Source organism: Chaetodon auriga, chromosome 9 (assembly GCF_051107435.1).
Source record: "Chaetodon auriga isolate fChaAug3 chromosome 9, fChaAug3.hap1, whole genome shotgun sequence".
NCBI lineage: Eukaryota > Metazoa > Chordata > Actinopteri > Chaetodontiformes > Chaetodontidae > Chaetodon > Chaetodon auriga.
Genome location: NC_135082.1, coordinates 9,339,353 through 9,359,392, shown reverse-complemented (window position 1 = coordinate 9,359,392; position 20,040 = coordinate 9,339,353). Strand labels below are relative to the sequence as shown.

At 42.5% G+C, this 20,040-nt stretch overlaps 2 protein-coding genes across 5 annotated transcripts; both read right to left on the bottom strand.

Moving 5' to 3' along the window:
• Positions 1 to 702: 702 nt before the first annotated feature.
• Positions 703 to 9,506, bottom strand: LOC143325645 (progesterone receptor-like). 2 transcript variants are annotated; one of them, XM_076738873.1, is made up of 9 exons: positions 8,653 to 9,506; positions 7,466 to 7,602; positions 7,125 to 7,241; positions 6,574 to 6,717; positions 6,243 to 6,452; positions 5,644 to 5,788; positions 4,520 to 4,650; positions 4,214 to 4,365; positions 703 to 1,910 (listed from the first exon to the last, which is right to left on the bottom strand). In XM_076738873.1, exons 1-9 carry the CDS (start codon positions 9,504 to 9,506, stop codon positions 1,746 to 1,748), a joined length of 2,055 nt encoding a protein of 684 aa, XP_076594988.1. In that variant the 3' UTR covers positions 703 to 1,745. The 2 variants fall into 2 exon arrangements, with proteins under 2 accessions (XP_076594988.1, XP_076594989.1); XM_076738874.1 differs by having other exon boundaries at positions 818 to 1,910; positions 6,243 to 6,449.
• A 1,844-nt stretch (positions 9,507 to 11,350) lies between these two features.
• On the bottom strand, positions 11,351 to 19,496 carry LOC143326282 (moesin a-like). Of its 3 annotated transcripts, XM_076739845.1 has the most exons (15): positions 19,398 to 19,496; positions 18,942 to 18,989; positions 18,663 to 18,746; positions 18,494 to 18,589; positions 18,200 to 18,322; positions 17,758 to 17,909; positions 17,572 to 17,655; positions 17,352 to 17,498; positions 16,032 to 16,128; positions 15,135 to 15,298; positions 14,864 to 14,994; positions 14,470 to 14,630; positions 13,951 to 14,043; positions 13,141 to 13,374; positions 11,351 to 11,945 (listed from the first exon to the last, which is right to left on the bottom strand). In XM_076739845.1, exons 1-15 carry the CDS (start codon positions 19,479 to 19,481, stop codon positions 11,781 to 11,783), a joined length of 1,863 nt encoding a protein of 620 aa, XP_076595960.1. In that variant the 5' UTR covers positions 19,482 to 19,496; the 3' UTR covers positions 11,351 to 11,780. The 3 variants fall into 3 exon arrangements, with proteins under 3 accessions (XP_076595960.1, XP_076595961.1, XP_076595959.1); XM_076739846.1 differs by lacking the exons at positions 17,758 to 17,909; positions 18,200 to 18,322; positions 18,494 to 18,589; positions 18,942 to 18,989; positions 19,398 to 19,496 and having other exon boundaries at positions 18,663 to 18,721; XM_076739844.1 differs by lacking the exons at positions 17,572 to 17,655; positions 17,758 to 17,909; positions 18,200 to 18,322; ... (2 more) ...; positions 18,942 to 18,989; positions 19,398 to 19,496 and having other exon boundaries at positions 17,348 to 17,452.
• Positions 19,497 to 20,040: the final 544 nt, after the last annotated feature.

Below are 20,040 nucleotides of genomic sequence, written 5' to 3'. Positions count from 1 at the left end.
TTGCAGTATCATACACCAATGAGAGGAGAAGATTTTACTTGTAAATTATGTATTAAGTTTTCACAATATAATCCTGATCTACATTTCTGATTAAAGAGCACTCTTTTATTTACTTGTCCCCTTTGCTGCGATGAACTCTCGTGACTCTGGCTTTTTAATGGTAACTGTGCTCAAACACTAAGTGAATCCGTGTCCAATTACATTATGAAGCAAATGTCAATGGATCCAGCAGATGTTGCCCTTCAACACTACTGCTGAGTCTCAGTTTCCTGATGTAGATTCAACAGCCACCACTAGATGGTATTAAAATACAGACAGCCATTTCTGATGTGGGCTCAGCAGACATGGCTGTTTCATACGGGAGACAGAGATGAGAAATATCTGCCAGGCCTCCTGTTTGACTCTGTGATATGTTCTGGTGTCCTGCTGTGATCTATTACCTGGCTGGGTGGAGACTGAGATAATCCTGAGGGTGGGTAATGTGTAGTAGAAGTTAGAATGTTTGTGAAACCTGTCTGTCCACTCGGCTGCACTGCAGGCTGAAATGAATATGAGACAGAAAAAAAAACAAAAAAAACCCCCAGGAAGATTACTGTAGTAACATTAGCATGCAAAAGAGAGCACCCTTTAATGAGATCTGTGCAATAATACGACAGCACGCACGTCTTTCACTCTGCCCTCATTATGACACAGATACACACTCATGCTTCACTTTTATTAGAGGTTAAGCTGTCAGAGTTGCAACAAATGAGCAGATTCTTGGCTGGACTTTTAATGTTTAGCAAAAATACCAAAAGCTACAATGAACACACGATGACGTACAACAAAGCACTTTAAGAAACACTTTAAGAAACAGTAGAAAAGGTACAACTGTATGAAATGTCTGCTGTGGAAAAATTGTACTTGAATAATGTTTGACAATCAAAAACAAGCAAACTTTAAAAAAAAAGACAAAAATAACAAGCCACCCATAGTGTGACTCAACTAATGAGTCACTCCGGTAGTTTGTGTGTTTTGTGCAATTATTCTTTTCTTCATTGCTTTTGGTGTGCCCCTTTGACATCACAGTTTTCATAAATATTCATTTGAAATTTGCAGTCACTCGCATTTTAAAATTGTGTTAATTTTCCTGACACCTAAAACTATTAGTCGACCATTATTTCTATGGATGAGAGCAGCTTAAAAAAAAAAAAAAGTTTCTCTATGCCTTCAGGCGAGACACCTTTGCTTCTTAGCATGCATGCCATGGCCGTTTATTAACTGTCAATCAACAACTCTGTTCATCTCAGGTGCACACAGTAACATTCATTGTGGGAGAAGCTGGTCCAAATGTCATACTACTGCACACAGACAAGCTACGGTGACGTGAGCTCTGCAAACGTGTTTTTCTCATTACTATCTTACCTCTCAAAACACTGTCATGTCAGGCGGTTGGCCATTCATGAGCTCATGTGGAGGAATACATGCTAAAAGGTGTTTTAATCAGCTCCAGAAAGAGTGGATGTGCATGATACAGGTAACAGGCAGTACGGAGAGCCGAGCAGATGTAATTACAAATGAACAATATGCTGTATGCCCCTCATTGCCTCACAGTGCTCCACTCTCACCCTGTAGGTACAAAATGGAGCTTGCACTTCTTTCACCTCATAAAATCATAAACCAGGTCTTGCCATTTCAAGCTTTACTGGAACTGCCTGGAAGGACTGAGCTCAACCGACATATAGGACAATCACAGAAACTCCTCTCTAGGCTGTATTGTGGAAAAGGATGGGCTTGACCATGCCTGAAAGGATCTTGGGCACATGAACGCTCACAATCTCAGAGATCATCTCTGGGAAGTTGACACGCGTCTGCAGGGACTGAGCCTGGATGAACAGATCGTAGGTGAATTGGTGTAACTTCCTCACAATCTGAGAATGAGAGGAAGAAGAGAGAGAGAGGCAGAGATCACGCACAGGGTTTTTCACAACAGAGATGACACACTTTCATGTGTACAGCACTTTAAAAGAACAATGCCTGCAGATAAAAGAGGAAATAACAAATGGCACTGAAGCCTGTCTTTGAGCTCTAAGAGGTGATTTAAAAATATGACAGGGGCTGTGGCGCTCTAAGCTCCACGGGCACAGCAAAGCCGAAAGGGGTCTGAACTGCAAAGTCTTGATCAACCCTGGTTTTCTGCCTAAAGGGCCCCACCTGACAATCCCTGGCTGCCCTCTAGCTCATATGGCATTAGAAGATCTGAGATGTGAGTGGGACAGAGACAAAGCTGAGCCGTTAAGGGTAAATGCACAGGGGAAGGCAGGAGGCTGAAACTGCTGCAGCAGGAAACTTTGCAGCTCTGCAGGTCATGCCCCAGTCACTGATGTCAGGAGTTTTACTTTGATGTCAATTTCTTCTTACCAATTAACATTAACTTCTAGCAGTATTTACAGTTCTATTAGTGATAAATAGGAAAGCAGCTGATTTACACCATCTAGTGGTTGAACCTTCAGTCATATCTCTATTAGCCTGATTTCAAAGCCATGTAAGCCTAGTTTTTAGGCCATACAATATTAAATATTTGACTATGACTCTCACTATTACCAGAATTATTGTAAAAATGATTGAGTGTACCGGCCAACATCATAAAACCTTGAAAAATGCCCTTTAAAGACAAGCCAGTCTGCCAATGCTATATGCTGCAAAAAAGGTGTAATAGCAAGCTTTCCTTCAGCTTTCACTGACTTTAATTATATTGACTACATCTGAAAAAGGAAGATGTGCAAAATAAAGTCAAGAATGATACAGAGCATGATGGTCGAAAACATTCAGTGCGTACCTTTAATTTGGCAATACCACTCAGACCATAGGCACCATAAAGCTTACTGTGAGCATTTGGGTTTAAAACCCAGTTTATCTTATTAGAAATTTTGAGGGCAGTTTTTTAAAATATTTTCAAATTAGGAAAAAAAATACACACATGAACGTACATACCTGCTCTCATAGATGTGCAAAAACAAATTGGATATATTGTACATACGCACCCCCATGCCTTGTTAAATGTTTTTTTTTTTTTTTTTTTTTTTTAAGAGCTGCTGTTTTCTGTGTGAAAGCATTTGTGGTTTTATATTTAATATTTTACCACACCAACACTTAACTGTAAGTCACACTGTCCTCTACTAGATATGAAATTATCAAAAGGAACTAATTCAGCAGGTAGCTGTGACACAGTAGGAGCCTTTATGACTCAGGTTCACCTTTTAGCTTTTCAAACAGGTTTGTCTGTTAAGTATTAATCACCTCGACAGTCAACCGCCCAGAGCTGACTGGTGTACTCATAAAAAACAAACGTGTAAATCATTCACAATCTCATTTAAAGACTAAATTTGGTCAATTTAAAAAAAAAAAAATATTGTTATAATTTGTTCTGGATTTCATCTGTACAAATAAAATCTGGTTAGAAACCCCTACATACCTGTGGAAATGAGACACGCAAAAAAAAAAACAACTGTAGAAACTATTATTTTCTGTGTCTGTAGATGGTACATGCCAGCATGTTCACATCTGCAGATCTGAACTGCTGCTGCTGCTGCTGCTGCTGCTGCTGCTGCTGCTGCTGCTGCTGCTGCTGCCGTAGTTTCGGTAAGAAACGGTTGGACAGGAAGTGCAGTCTGCAGCTTCTGGATGTTAACCGCTGGGACTAGACTGGAATCCTTTTTATCATGGACAATGGGCGTCAATTGCTGAGTAATTTCTGATGTAACAATGCTACTAGCAGAGGGTAACTCTGTCATTTTCCCTCCTGATATGCAACCAGTATAGCGAAGCTAAAACCGGAGTCATATGAGCCTTTGGTATGTGTTTAGTTGATGTAAGCCAGGTTGTCACTTGAATGGGATGGAATGACTTTTGTCAGGATGATATGACAGACAGTAAAAGTCTGTCTGTAAGTGAACTGAAACAGACTGTTGCTTACATATTAAATGTAATAACTGATAGCCTCAATTGAAGTAACCCAGCCATGAAATGATGCATAAAATCTTAATGTAGCCTAGTTAGTTAACACTGTATTACTGTAAGAAAATACAGTACGCGTCCTTGGAAGGTGAACTTTGGTCTATTTTTTCATGCTCACATAGTTCTGTGACACTAACTGAAATGACACTTATACAGTAATACTTAATAGAGTCAGCATGGCATGTTTTCATATGTGCAGCAGAGTTGTGCCTTTTACCGACTGGAGGTAGTCCAGCAGCTGTGTGAGCTGAAACAGCCTCTGCGTACGGGTGGTCTCCCCGCGGTGGCTGGCCAAGCGGTCCAGCTCCTTGATGTAGGAGGTCCGCAGTTCATCAAAACAACGCTGGCTCTTCAGGCCCTCCACTGGCACTGTGACCACAAAGCCAGAACACAACAATAACTCTCACACACTTTATCCATCCCATCAGTTCTCTAAAGTATGGCTGCGCTCTATTGTAGTCATATTTCACTGGCTGAATTGACAGTCAACTCATTATTTCAGACATGATCCCAGCAGACTCACTGATGCTGAAGAGGACCAGGGCCTTCATGCAGAGGAACTCTTCCTGGGTGACCTTCAGCATGCAGAACCTTTGGGAGAGCAGCTTCATCCTCACGCAGTGTTCATACATACTGGACACTTGCATCCGCTCGCTGTGAGGGAAAATAAATGGCATTAGGGCAGGGAGAAGGATCACGAGGTGTGACAAAAAGAGAGGTGAGAAGCCGAGAGAGGGTCAGGCAGGCAGGAATACAGAAAGGTGGAAGACAATTAATGGTGGCAGAAGCGAGAGCAAAGTAAAAAGCAGCGGAGGTGAGAAAAAATGAGTGAGATGGATAATGGAAAAAGAGAACGGCAGAGAGGCAGAGAAAAATGAGGGTCAGCATCGAGGGCAGGCTTATCCATTACCATGCAGGTCAGAAGCAGCCCAAAAGAGTGACAGAGGTCTGATGCAGACAGAATGAGTGTTTTGCTAATGTTGCACAAAACACCAGCGAGAGTGAAAGCTGCTGTGAGGGCCTGGGGCTGGCTTCAGCATGCTGAGCAACACCCTCCGTCAGAGCTGAAGACAAATTACTGAGAAGACAAAGTGGAATTGTTATTTATGTTTATCATGTACAGTTATTTGCTTCACGGGCTAAGGGCTAAAGCACAAAGGAAAGACAAAAGACAGGAGCTGAAGTGTCAGACACATTAAGACAGAGGCTGGAGAAAGTTGCAATGCGAATGCAAACTTGTCAAAGAGAGAAACGAAAGAGCTCAATGCTGCAGCAGCTCTAACGATGGTTTCGTAAAGATGAAACGGAATAAATCATCTGAGGTGATCCCTCTGCGGCCACGTGTATCAGATGCAAAGGAAATGGTGAGAACAGAACAGGCTTATTTACTGTCTCGCCTAAAAAAGACAATGTTCATCGGGTGATTTTTAAATCCTCCTCTGAAGCTCATATTCCACTGTGGCTTTCCTTCCAACCATGATGACAATTGAAATCCCTATTCCAGCAAACCCAATATCATTATTACAGCTGCTCAGGCCCAGTCAAACATCCTTTGTTTGAGAGGATGCACCAGGTTTGACAAATTTCTTTGAACTGTGTTTAATTCAAACGCTTCACCACACGAGCATGGTGCACAAAGTGACTTACTCATTGAAGACCAGGTCTGGGGCAAAGTAGAGCATGGAGCTGTTGGTAAGCGTGTAGGACCTCCAGCCCAAAGCGAACACCATCACCCCCATCCACGACAACTGAATCACTGACATCTGATCATCCACATGCAGGTCACGGAAACCTGTTGATGACATTTATTTCATCAGATTTCATCTTGAGCAAAAATGATGAAACAATACCTCACAAGTCAAACAAAAGTAGAGATGTGATCACAGTACGGATACACCGCTGACCGCTTCCAGCCTGCAATTCTTGGCTTAAATGTGAGCACACCCCCCTCTAGTGGTTAATATTTGAACAGGCTGGTTTGCATTGCATAAGGTTGGCAGGCTTACTTGCTTCTAGTGAGCAAGAGTTTGAGGCCTAACAGACATTATATAATTTTCCTGTTAGCTTAATATCTCCTCCAGATTATTGCAGACTTGGAGTTACACAAGTGAGGCCTCTTTATGCCTGATTGGCCTCTCACGCTGCAGTGCTTGTCTAGTTACACTAAACCTGAAACAACCATGCACACAGCCTACATGTAGCACAGACTTGTCTGCAGGGAGTTACCTTGGCCCAGACTGCTTTACCTGGTATTGCCTTGGCCCAGCGCACCACAGTTACCAGCTGTCGTTCCCCTAGCTCATTGAGGCTGGTGAGCAAGGACGCAGGGCTGTCTGGCTGGGCATGGTCGTGTCCGGCATTGACCACAGCCGGCTCAATGGTCTGCAAGATACTAAGCAGGGACAGGCAGGGGCGCAGGGTCGGGGGGATGCTGAGAGCCAGGGCCTGGGACACTGCTAAAGATACACAGACAGAACGATGCGCAGACCAGGACAATACTGTAAAAAGAAAACAATATCTTTTATGGAAAACTATGCTCAGTACTGATTTAGCATGAAACTTGACAACAGTCCTCACATTGAGCCCTGACAGCTGCACTTCCGGGCTCCAACATGACATCTTTCAACCCGGACCTTTCTGTTCGTACTCTGGGCCCCCAGGGAGCTGGAGGTTGCTCCTCCTCTCCATTCCTCGTCAGTCCGGCCCCCTTCAGCCTGCGACCTAGAATAAACCAGAGACGAGAAGAAGACAAGAGGGTGAAAATGAGATAAAAAGCTTCCTTTTCAAGTTGTTTTGTCTCATTATTACACAACAGATAGCGGGACAAATCAAGACTAAAAACTGGGATAGAATTCTAGACATGGGGCTAGACTTCAATGAGCACATGGAGCTGTTTCCTATTCTAAGTATGTGGAGCAAGGTTCTTGATCACTGGCTATGAGGCAAACAAACTCTCTCTGCCGTTGCTGAAATTCATTTGTTACACTGTATTTAATATGTTTGATTACTAAGTTCTGGACCAGTGCATGTGAAGTATCTCACAACCCTGAACCCATTTTCCAAAAATACACACCACACATAGTTTCCCCTCTGCGTGCCTCACTCTGGTCTTATCTTTGGTTCCTCACCTTTCAGGCTCATTCCTGACATGAAGCATCTCTTTAAACGACACGAGGCGCAGTTTTTCCGCCTCAGCTTGTCAATGGTGCAGTCGTTCCGGCTGGCACACAGGTGGTTCTGCTTACCTGGCGGCACACAAAAAGTCCCGAGGGATGAGGGAGCGAGCTCAATAATGCCTCGGCTTCCTCTCATAGCAACGATATGTGGGCGTTTGCTGATAACAAATAACTCGCCCTCATAATGTCAGGTCATTGTGCCCTGCACCAACGAGTGCGTGGGTGTAAGAAATTAAATCAGAGGACGAGCAATTGTGTGTGTGCATTTGTGCATAAGTGCGTGTCACTCCCACCTGCAGCGGCCCTCTTGAAGAACACTTTGCAGCTGCCACAGGTGACTGCTCCATAGTGACAACCTGAGGCATCATCACCGCACACCTGACACACTCTCCTGTCCGAGAGGTATACACCAGGAAACAGATCCTCATGCCTGTACACACACACAAAGGCACAAATATACACCAAAGTACTGGTTTTAAAGGTTTCCCAAATGGGCACTTGAAACAGATATTACATTAACAAAAAAACAAACAAACAAACAAACAAACAAACAAAAATACAGTAGACAGTTACAATATACCTTTAAGGATAAGGGCAGACATTGAAATAGACATATTAACACCACATTTAGGTTACTAGGTCTGTTCTGGGGGAGTTTTAGGCTGCCTGCTGTGGCATTTAGGGCACTAATTCCCTAAATCCAATCAAATTATAATAGGAGATTTCCCTGTGAAGCGTTATTATATGTCAACAAGTGAAGTCAACTAAACGACTGGCAGACCTGTGATTAAAGAGCTGCAGAGTTCGTCTTTGAAGACTTACTTCGGAACCACAGAGTGGAAACAGCATTTCTCTTATTCTAAACCCAGAATCAGCAGCAGGTGCAGTATCTCCTGTTTATAGTAGCACTGATACATTCACTGCTTTTGAGTAGTTAGTCGCAGCACAAATAAGGACAGTTGTGGAAAGTTAGGGTGAACTTTGATTCAGTCCATAGCTGCACGCTGAAACACAAACTGACCAAGGCCGAGAAGAGCGGGTGAGCCAGCTGCAGCGTGGATGATTTAATGCTGACACATCTGCCTCTGCAGCTCAAACTGGTATGATTCTACCAGCATCAACACACGGAAACGCAAACAGCAACACAGAATGAGCATGTTTTATTTCATCTGATTTATGTGAGAGATCTAGAAGGACAATGCAGCTTTGAAGTAATGTAATGGAGTTAATTGTGCATTAAATCCATAACATTCTTCTAAAATAAAAGCACGAAAGCCAACTCTGCAAGATTCATTAAGACTAACTGTAAATCTGGGCAGATCAAAGCATGTGTCATTTTGCTTCTGATTACGAATAAATGTGACGATCTCTTGACCGGATTTGCCCCTTGACCTGATGCCAAAAAAAAAACAAAAAAAAAACAAACAAAAAAAAAAAAAAACTTAAGCCGGAAACCATCGATGTTAAACTTGCTGTTTACCTGAAACTGCGTTCTGTGCAATTCACCCAAACTGAAGGTTCGGTCTTGACAGTGGAAAAGGTGGCATGCCCTTCAGGAACTGCACTTTGGTAACTCTCCACTTGACCATAACCTTGTGCCATCGCTGCTCGCTTGTCACCTCTCCGACTCTGCTCGCCCGTGCTGTACCAGACGCAGCGGCACTCCTGCCCGGATCCACGCGAGGCTTGTCCACAGTTGCAATATTTACAAAACAAAGTACGACCGCCCGTCTCCAGCTCGGACTCTCCGCTGTATGCGCGCCACACACCGGGGGTATCTCTGTATCGGTTTGGACTGGCGGAGTACGCAGAGTATGAAGCATAGAGCTCGTCCACTTGAGGGGGCGCGGGCAGCTCTGCTACCGGGTTCATAAACAAGTTCAAGTCCTTAGCGACATGTCTGGATATCACCGGGCCGCGCGTCACGGTTTGCGCGCTGTCCATTTCGCCCGATCTGAGCATATCCATGCAGCTCACCTGCTGTATGCCGTTGCACACCTCTCCAAACTCGTCCTCTCTGAGGTTAGTTTCATTCAGCAGAAGCCCGGAGCCTTCTGAGTTCATATTACGAGCCGCTCCAAACCCCGGCACTCCCCGGGAACTGTCCTCCACGGCGAGCTCGAAGTCTGCGAAGGCGCTGCTGGAGGAGCTCTGGTTCATGCCACTGAGCGGAGAAGACACCGTATCCAAACCCAAGGACACGGACACTGCTTTACTGAGCTCTGCAGTCGTCGGGCACGCACAGGTGTCTGCAGTATCCAACCGATCCCGCTCGTTCATTATTAAAGAGTTTGACGTTTCTTCAAAAACACACAAGCTCGAGTGAAAGGCCATGCTCAGCTCGCGCCCTGAACAGTTTGAAGCGGTGCGCCTGTTGCCCGGAGAACAAATAAAACACTTTCCAAGCGAGAAAACGCCTTCCCTGTGAGACTCCGATCATATGTCTCCGCGGATGAGAAACTGAGAGCAGTCGTCGACGTGGGTTGCTGTAACGAAGGGACGTCCCGTCGGTGTGTTCCGCGGGAGTGAAGGGCCGGCGAACTTTTAAAAAGTAACCATTTCTCCACCGGAGCGTCAGCCTGTTCAGCTGAAGGCTGTTTGCCTTCACTTCATCACTGTTAGAAATGAGGCAGGAGGACTTCGCACTCTGGCATGTTGACCGACTCACATACTGAACAACTCTAAATGTAATTTATTATCTCAATTGGAATCCCAGCACTGTTCCTCCCGTTATTTAGCAGCAAGAACTAACTGCGGGTCTCGCGAGAATAGCCAGGATTGAATCGTAAATGCGGCGAATATCGCCAGAAGACTATATGATACACTGCTGCCATGCAACTCCCTCCCTAACACCCTCAACACCCGGTCAGAATATGATCCTTCGTCTCATTTCATTCAAGTAACTCAAACTTGTTTACACCCGGTGTCTTAATTCCTCTAAGAAGGCTCATGCTTTGAAGATGAAGAAATATAAATCGTGCTGCACAGTCACTGATCTTTAAAAGACAACAGAGGACACTCACAAACAAAACGGGAAAAGGATCTTCTGTAGGGATGGTCAGCAGAAGGGGAAATGGTCACTTTGTATTTTCATCTGTTTATTTTTAGATATGGTGGACAGCTAGAGAAACATCAAAAGTAGACTTTGCAGGAGCAGAGGCAGTGACATGGATGCAAAGATGGGATTATATACAGCAAATCAGTGGCAACTTAATTTATTTTTAATTCATTTATATAGGATGCACAAACATCTATTTAGAGGTGTTAATTAGCTTTTGTTTTTGATTGCAGCACATCCGCTTTTATGCCAAGCAGCAGTTTGCCTCATTCGGCAAATTGAAGGTGACGCTCACTCCAAGTGATGTACACACAACATATTGACAGTGTTCCTGTGTACTTTATTTCTGTGACAAAGAATAGAGGATTTAACATTTAGAGGGAATAATAACAAGTGTCTTAAATGTCAGTGCATTCATTAATCGATATTTTTCATTGGTTGGCATATAGAGATTGCAAATGTGTGTAATAAGATGGACAGTTTTCACAAACGAGAGCATAGATGATGTACACTGCTGTTCAAAAGATTTGAATTGCTTCCACACGAGCTTGAATGGGTACAGTCAGATGGCTGAGAGGACTATTCGAAACTTTTAAATACTGCTTTTAGGTGGTAGAAAGTTTTCTTTATAAAAAAGATAAAGGGTTTGGAAAAAGGTTAATGTTTGTACATGGAAAACAAAATGTTGCACAATGCTTCAACCAGACTGACAACTGAAAGGGCAGAGAGACAAAGACACGTCTGAGCAACAGCTGAATAAGAATATTGCAAATCAGCAGCCATTGGTAAAAGAAACAGGAAGCTTAAAATCAAAATCTGTGCAGATTTAAATAGGGACGGGTTCCTGTTGCCTATAACAAGCTGGAATTAACGGGCGTGTTGTCCAGGTTTAGCACTAATGGAACTGGATCAGAGCTGAACGTACCATGAACTGATCACAGAGTGAATCACAGAGAGCCCAAAGAAAAACAGGTTCCCAAAATATTTAGAGCCCAGTTGCCCTGCTGTGTTCCAGTAATGATTGAGGGTCACTTGCGCTTTTCTGGACTGGAAAACAAATTTAAAATCAGAGGGTGTTTGTGGGAGAAAGCCTGTCATGCAACACTGTGGAGACATCAACTGAATGAAAGTTTTAATCATTTAATTCTTCATCTTTTGGTGCCACAGCTATTTCAAATGTAAATAATACATTTGGTGTCTGAATTTTACTGTTTTCATCAATTAAAATAGTCATTATTGAAGGAAAGAAGACAAACATCAATGCAATCAATGCACACTTATGAACAGCAGCGTGTGTCTCATGTCAATGTGTTTTTTGGTTCCTATCAAATCAGATTTGTTTCCTGATGAAATGTCATTTAAATCATGGACACAAAAGGCACAAAGCACAGTAATAATATAATTTATCATCATATTTTTCCTGTTGTGTCAGGTTCATTTTCTACCTATGCAAAAATCTGCACCTACACTCCACGATTTTATCATCTATCCTGATCTTTCATCATCATCATCATCTCCCTGTCTCAGAGTGGGGCCTACAGCAGCCCCTCTCACATGGACTCAAATTCGTCAATGCGTTGTTTGGTGTTGCCCTGACGAATCTGACGTAGGGTCTTGTATTTGTCACGGCCCGCCCTCACATTCTCAGCGTGGATCAGGTCATTGGGGGTCTTTTTGCTCTCGTCTACAGCTCCAGCCAGCTCGGTGCTCAGGAACTGAAAGAGAACACAAACACACAGTGAATGAAATCCTCTTCCCTGAGATTCTTTAGGAGACTATTCAGAAGCCTTGCCCCTCTCACCTCACCCCTGCACTGCCCTCAATCCCCATCTGAAGACACTCTATTGTCCATAGTTATTAAGTCCATTTTTGTGTTGAGTCCTCGGTGCAACATCACATCTTTTTTTTAGTTGTGGAGACCAATTTTATTTCTGTTGTAATAGGGCTGGATGAGATTTGTGACTTGAATAAAGCCAAAGGAATAATGATGTACCTGCAACATATTTTTAATTTTTAATGTAATTAAATAGAGTGCACTTAGCTGTTGGAAAAACAGCATTTTTGATGGCATTTAAGCTGCCATCTTTACAGCAGAGTCAAAACCTCTATATGACTGTGCCAACAGACAGCACAATTGAATGTAACACATTAGTTCTTGTGGTTAACAAATGTTACTTTAAAAATTACTATAAAAATGCAACGATCGAAATGAGACAGTGAGTTTGCAGCCTTGCTGTTGTTAGATGAAAAGTCAGGGGATGACCAGTCAGTAGGAGTCATCTTCTGGGAACCACGAATGTCCGAATCAAATTTCATAGACATGGTTAAAAATGTATGTAAAGTGAAATACTTGCTCATTTTAGAGGTATAATGTGTAACATGTCTTCATTAAAAGATCTAAAGGTCCCAAATGTTCTTCTTCTATTGGCTATAACTTCAGGGGTAATGCCAGATGATATTGTGAAGAGTGAGGAAGGAAGTTGACCAACTAGCTAGTGACCCACTCTATTACTTCACACTTCTTCACAATGTCATCAAATTCCATCTTTTCCTTAGTGGCAGAAATTAGCTTACATACTGAGTGTTAAATACAGTCTTGTTTTTCTGGAACTACCATCTAATGGCCATTAATCACTGCAGATTGATGCAATGACACATTGGCCAAAGCATTCAGCTGGGCTCATTCCTAATTTAGCATTTATTTATTGCCTTACAGTATTTACTAGACCTAGAACCACTGAATTAGAGCACTGAAGGTATTTTCAGATTCACTTATCTGCACTCTCAAAAGCTCTGGGACAGTCCCAGGACTGCTTATCTGTAGCAGAGCATGACCCCTGACCTGAACGTGAGTAAGAGAACTGCAAATCCAGCAAAATAGGACATGTCATTAGATCTGCGTAACCTTACCTTGAGGTTTTTCTGCAGTCTCTGGTTCTTCTGGGCCTCCGTTACTCGTTCCTCCTCACTGCGGTCTCGGACCATGCCTGGAGAGGTCAGCTCAGCACTTGCCTCTGCACTGCTCTCATCCGTCTCGTCGTGCTCATGCATATGAGGGTGGACTGAATGCTGGATGTGGACACCCATGAGTTTAGTTTTTAGCTCCTCTTTGGTTCGCTCCAAATCGGCTTCTACCACAACCGCCTGTCAAAACACACAACCTGCAGTGAAGGTTGGATATGACAATAGCCTTGGTGGTCTTTGGTGACATCTGGCACTTTTAACTCTACTGAAGGGGCATTTGACCTAAAACAGGCAGAAAATTGATTTTTCTTCCTCCCTGCAATGTTTCAGTTCAGCACTCATTAAGGCAAAATTTCCTAAATAAATTGCCTTCTATGAATAAAATGATTTCTCATCATTGGGTGCATTAGTCTGCCGTGGTCATTAGAAAACAGAAATAAGGGTAAACACAGCTTTATTACCAAATAATGTGGAGACTACATGCAAGTTTAGAGTAGCAATCCTTATTTTGATGCAATGCTTTGCATACACTTTCGGTAAATCTAGCAAACTACGGCTTCACACTGCTGAGGTTTGCTGCATGTTGCAAAGCAATAACATCCAAGAAATTCATACAAAAGTCGAGTGATACACCTATCTGTGGTTGACATAACGTCTCTATTCTACCTGGGTTTAAAGAAGTGTCAAACATTGCTCTTTGCTCATGTTTGATTCATCTTTTATCTCTCTCCTGCTCTCTCTTTCATTAATTCTCACCCTTTTCTGCCATCTCTTTGCCTCCTCGTCCTTTTTCTTCTTGGCGTCTTCCAGCTGGGATATCTTTGAGGTAAGCTCTGCCAGCTCAGTGGCCTATACTCACACGCACACAAATGGAAAGAGAGTTAACAGCGCTCCCGATCGAAGGTCATTGCGCTCTGTCTGCAGCTGCACGTGTGCCAGGCTGAATGTGTGTGTGTGTGTGCGTCTGTGCTGTGATATGTTCACATGCAGCATCGCGGCTCATGTTAATTGATTTAAAACATACTCTCAAGCTGAATTTGTAAATCACTTAATACCTTCAATACCTTACCAGCCTTGTTTCTAGCTTAAAGGTACTTAATCAGTATGTGTAAATATATCATAATGAGTCCTTGATCACAGTAATAAACTGCTGAATGATGACTTTACACCAACAAATCTTTAAATTTTCAGGTTGGGAGAAAACCCATCTTACAATTAAAACTATTTCATTTATCTGCAGTTAATTAAACCCAGCGTGTAGGTGTGTGTGAGTACCAGACATTCCTGGTTCTTGAGCTGGGTTTCAGATTGGTGCAGCAGGGCTGCTTTAGCTTCCACTGCAGATCTGCGGTCCTTTTCCAGACGCTCAGCCTCCTCCTGAGCAATTGTTCTCTCCTTTTCCAACTCAAGAGCCCGGCGAGTCTGCTCCTCCAGCTCTGAAACACATACACACATGTGTGCAAAGATGACCAACACACACACACAATCCCAAACAATTTCCCAGACTGGGATCAATAAAGAAGCATTCTAAAGTCTAAAGTCTAATATATGCTTTGTGGCCATCTTAAAAGCAGGAATACTTCAATACTCTAAGCCACTCTTTTAGTGTTCTTAAACAGAAAAAACAAAACTTCGTTGAGAAACATTTGTATTCAGAAAGTTGTCAGACCATCTTGGGCTCTCTTTGTCTGCTCTTCAATCTGTCTCAATCTCTCCATCAGCTCCATGGTCTCACGAGCAATCTTCTCTGTTTCCTTCTCAGCATTTTCTCGCTTTTTTTTCTCACTCTCGAGTAGAGCCCTGACAGGAGAATTGTGCATAAATACACATCTGAAAAAAAAACTACATCTCCTGACAGTTCTTTCTTAAACCAGAGAGGACACACTGTAAACTGTGACAAAAAAAAAAAAAGAAGCTGTCATTATTTCCTCCTTCCTTACTTTTCCATCTGCCTCTTGTTCTTCTCCTCTCTGGCCTGAGCCTTCATCTGCTGCACCTCAATGGTGTCAGGTTTACGTCTGCGCATGTACAGGTCATGATTCCCCATACACAAGGCCAGGATACGTTTGTTGATGCGAAGGCGAGGTACATAGAAAACAAAGTCCTTTAACACAAAAATATGCAATCAGTGGTTGTCCTCAGGTTGATTTATAAAACACAGCATCTCAGATTTGCTTCACAGTTAAGCTTGGGTTTCAGAAATCTAAAGGGATTTGGGAGAATTTCGTTATTTTTTCGAAAGATCTTGGATGCTCTTCTCAAATCTGTGCATGCTACCAGAAGCCAAATTGAAGTATGAGGCTAAATTCATGTTTGTGAATGAGATCAAGCAGCAGCTGCTCCCATTGCACTACTTGCTGTAATTTATGCATTTGCAAAATTGGTTTATTCACCAGGAACAAGGATGTGGGATTTTCTCACACCTCCTGTTTGGAGCCTCGGTGAATAAATACGAAATGATCATGTAAAGTATTTGCAGGATCTTGTATATAGTCATGAAAATGTTTTCATAAAAATTTCTTGCGCTGAGATGATAAGTACTAGCCTGTGCATTAAATCCTCAACTTGATAAGAAGCAGCTATTTAATTGCAGCCACAAACATCCATGCAGTGAGTTAAGAGCACAGTTCAACATCGATCCAGCTGCATAAAAAGGCAGCCAGTTAGTCTGACTTTAGGTGTGCAGCAAAAACCAAATTTCTGCTCAGTTAAAATCCCTTTTAATTGGTCAGGCGGGGGTGAAGACATTTACTACACTTCATGTAACAATATGCTTCATAGAGATCCTGCAGATACATCATTATTAAGGACCACTAATAATGATGGTTTTTGCCTACTGGAGCTTTCTTGTCGATTGGTTTGATGACGAACTTCTTGTCATTGAAGGAAATATTTCTGATCTCGCTCCAGGGGAAGCCAATCTTTGGGGTCATCCTGTAAAACATTGGCATGGTTTAACATTGTGGTCAATGGCATAGTTACAGTAAGGTTATCACATTATTTACACGCAGTTAAAAGAAAGGAAAAGTTTAACAACAGTCTACAACCAAGTTTGCAGCTTCATGAGGTTACACTAAAGCTAGAGGTAAGCTAAAGCTAAATGATGATGTCAGCATGCTAACATACTCAAAATGACAAAGCATATATGCTGTCATGCAAGTTCACCATGTTCGACATCTTAGTTTAGTGTGTTAGCATGCTAAGATTTGCTTAACACTAACACAGAGTACAGCTGAGACTGATGAGAATTTCATTAGTTTCACGTGTATTTTCTAAACGAAAGTATCACATGTACAGGAATTTTACCCTCACAGTAGCACTAGATGAAAAATTAAAGTCACCCTCCACTAAAAACATGTTTTTCTAACTTTTCCTTGATTTGAATGTTTGAACTTCAAGGTGCAGTGGGCTGTTTTCACATTCATCTGCTGAAGGGGAACGTTTCTCCAAGCTTAACTTGAATCTGACGTTAAACCATGTCTGGAGGGGATCTTTAAGGGATCACCAAAGTCATTACAACTCATCCTGAGAGGAACATGATTGCCTGAACCAAATATCATGATGGCAGTACATCTAATTGCTGTCAACACATCTCACTCTGAACCAAAAATGGCAGCCTGATAGTGGTGCTTGAGGGAAAGTCAGAGGTTAGGTTTCATCTTCTGGGAATCCACCAAATTTTTAGTAGCTGTTAAGATATTTCAGTGGATGAGTGAAAACTTTGTCCTGCTGGTGGCATTAAAGGAAAAACCAAGAGGACGCCAAAGTCCTTATGATTCACCGTGTGGGGATCATGGACATCTCTACAACATGTGGTCACAGTCCAACCAACAACTTGAAAATTTGAGCTTAAAGATGTCGACATCACTGCGGTGCTTGATGAACAGTCTGGGGATCACCACAGTCAGACAGATTCATCCGCTGGAGAACATGAATGTGTGTACAGAATTTCATGGCAATGATTTTTATAGTTGTTGAAATATTTCAGTCTGGACCAAAGTTTTGACTGACTGCCCAACTGACCGACCAACACGACCATCCCTACAGCCATGGTGCTAGCAAGGGTAAACAATAACAAACATGAGCATACAGTGGTAAGCATGCATTGATTCGCAATAAGTTTATCCAAGTATACACATTCTTAAATGGAGACCTGCCTGTCCTTTTTGTCGTAGATGTTGAGCCCCAGTGCGTCCACTCCCAGCCACAGCTCTGATCCTTTCTTGTTCTTGATGTTAAAGTAGTTGACCCCGTACATCTCGAGATCCTGCGCTATCTTCAGGTACTCCACCATGGCGTCTTCTCTGTGGTGTCGAGAGATTTAATGAACTACAGAACACCTGTTTGCAAGAAATGCAATCAGGACTTGATAAGTACCTCAGCATTCCCTTGTGCTCTTGATGCCACACCTGGATTCTTTCCTCCCACTGACTCTTATTCAGCTTGTGCTGCTCCAAAACCCTGGTTTTATCAGTAAAGAAGATACAGCACTTAGAATTCAGATGACTGAAACTGGAATTAAGTTGAACTTTGGTTAACACTAATATCCATAGGACTCAGTACCTCTGTGGCAGCAGCTTGTCTCTTGTGAGGTATCCCGGTACGTGATAGTCTTTCCTGTAGTCCCCATGTTTGACCTGAACCGCATATGAGGCCAGGAGAACTGCAGTCTCAGGTGGGCAGTATATGTCATCATTTAGGATGCATTCTTTAACCTAAAACAGAGGAAAAAGTCTGAAAGATCTGCTTTAACACATGAATCCCCATGTTCTTTGTTGATGTCTGTGTAAAGGTACCATACATGATAATGTTACTGTGTTTTACACAGGGAGAAACCCAACATGTGCTGGTGTTTATTATGTGCAACTGGGATTTTTTTTTTTGTCTGCATGTAGTCCCCTATGGAAAACCTATGAGGGTTAACGGGATCCTTGTGAGTCACCCCACAGAACGTTAAGACAGGTTCAGCATTTTGTTTTGATGGAGATGTGTTCTCATCTCTAACCTGCAGAAAGAAGAGGCGCTGTGTTGCCTCCTGGATCAGTTCATCGGCGACATCCTCGGGATAAAACTTGGCCCTAAACTTAATCAACAAAGGGTTGTCCTTCTTCACATCTTGAGCTGTCACCTGGGATGGAATCCCCACAGCAGAGAGATGCAGAAATAAGAAGAAACAAGAGTAATACAGTAGCATTACCAAAACCATAACCATGATGAAATCTTCATTGTAATGCATCAGTCAGGGGAGTCAAGTGATGCCATCAAGGGATATAAAGTTCTGCATAAACATTCTCCTCACCCTCTTGTTCAGTTTGAGCCAGGTGGAGAAGCCTTTGCTGTCCTGGTACTGGAGGCCAAAGAACCAGGTTTCCCTCAGCCCGATTGTCTTCACGATCTAAACAGCAATAAATAACACCATCACATGCTTATCTGTAAAAACATCTGTTTGATTGTAATGCACAGTGTACCTGGTCAAAAAGCTGTTTGCCAGTTGTGCTGGGCAGGATGGCAAACTCCAGCTCAGCATCCATGGTTGTAACTCGCACATTTATCTGCCAGAGAAAACAGTGACATTGAAATACAGGAGGAAACGCTCCCTGCTGGGCATTCATCTGTGGCACTGGAGAGGCATCAAGGAACATGCAGAGCAACAACTGGGTGAAAAAGAACTGTAATCATTTTGTTTGCTCTTTGAAACAATTGGTTGGTTCTTTGACAGCAAAATGACCAAAAAGAGTGTTCCTTACATTCTTCTGTTCAACCAGGAGCATCCAATCACAAGAGGTTGGTGGGGACTACAATCAAAAAATGAAGCCCACAGTATATTTTAGACTTAACTGAACATGGGGTTCATTCCATGATGCATAAGCATTAACGACTGGGTCAAAATAATAACACCCATTTAGTGTTAATCTTGCATTTAGGAAAACAAGAAGAGAAAGTTTAACTTGCTACTGTTTTATATAGATAATGTGACAACTCACAATGAATCCAGGAAGACACACGCAACAAATTAGAAACATGGCAAGTGGACAAAATATGATCAGATATTTTGCCCTACAAGTTCGGCTATGGATTAATGCCATCTTGTAGCCTTTATCGTACAAAGCAGGTTCACAAATTCCAATCAAACTAAACTAAACTAACTAAACATGAAACACAGTGAAGATGAGGACAGTAAAAAAGGAAAGGTGGCTACTTACAGTTGACATTTGTGTTTTTGGAACCTGGAGCTGAAACACTTCTTCAGAGAGGTACTTGTAGTAGCCTTTTCTCCGCGGAGTCATATGAAACTGCTTGCAATACCTACAAGGATTATGCTTAATGAGAATGGCCCATTGTATTGTTCCCAAGTACTTCTCTCTTGGTTAATCCAATGGCAACCTGGGGCTCACACGCTCTTAGAGAGGCAGCCTTCATCTTCTTTAAAGAGCGTTCCTCTGAGATGAGTTAGGTTTCACTGTGTATCTCTTATCTGGGACCCCAGACAGGGTCCTTGTCTCCCAAAACTATTCATAGAGAGACATAAATCAATGGTAAATAAGCAGCGTCTGATGTACCAGTAGCAGTGAAAGCACCAGCTCATTCAGCTAATCTAATAATCCTTACAGTTCATTTTTTAAGCATATGTTGTTATGGCATTGGCTATAGTGGTTTGATGACTGGTGCGGTGGTGTGTTTGGTTTGCAGGCCTGCTGCTAACTGCTCATACTGTGTTTGTGGTGGCTAACAGGGCCATAGCCAGCCAAACAGATCAGAAACAGAACAGAAAACTGTTGAATCTCTATATTTATTAATGCATGCAAATTCATATAATGGCTCTAGAATTAGTCATTTTAAACCATA

Coding starts and splice junctions, on each gene's coding strand:
- LOC143326282 (XM_076739845.1), bottom strand. CDS start 19,481: ATGACTCCGCGGAGAAAAGGCTACTACAAGTACCTCTCTGAAGAAGTG. Junction 18,590..18,662: donor GCAAACAGCTTTTTGACCAG/GTACACTGTGCA, acceptor ATTGCTGTTTAG/ATCGTGAAGACAATCGGGCT. Junction 14,631..14,863: donor GACAAAGAGAGCCCAAGATG/GTCTGACAACTT, acceptor TATGTGTTTCAG/AGCTGGAGGAGCAGACTCGC.
- LOC143325645 (XM_076738873.1), bottom strand. CDS start 9,506: ATGGCCTTTCACTCGAGCTTGTGTGTTTTTGAAGAAACGTCAAACTCT. Junction 6,718..7,124: donor GTCAGGAATGAGCCTGAAAG/GTGAGGAACCAA, acceptor GGTTTATTCTAG/GTCGCAGGCTGAAGGGGGCC. Junction 4,366..4,519: donor CCTGGTCCTCTTCAGCATCA/GTGAGTCTGCTG, acceptor TTGTGGTCACAG/TGCCAGTGGAGGGCCTGAAG.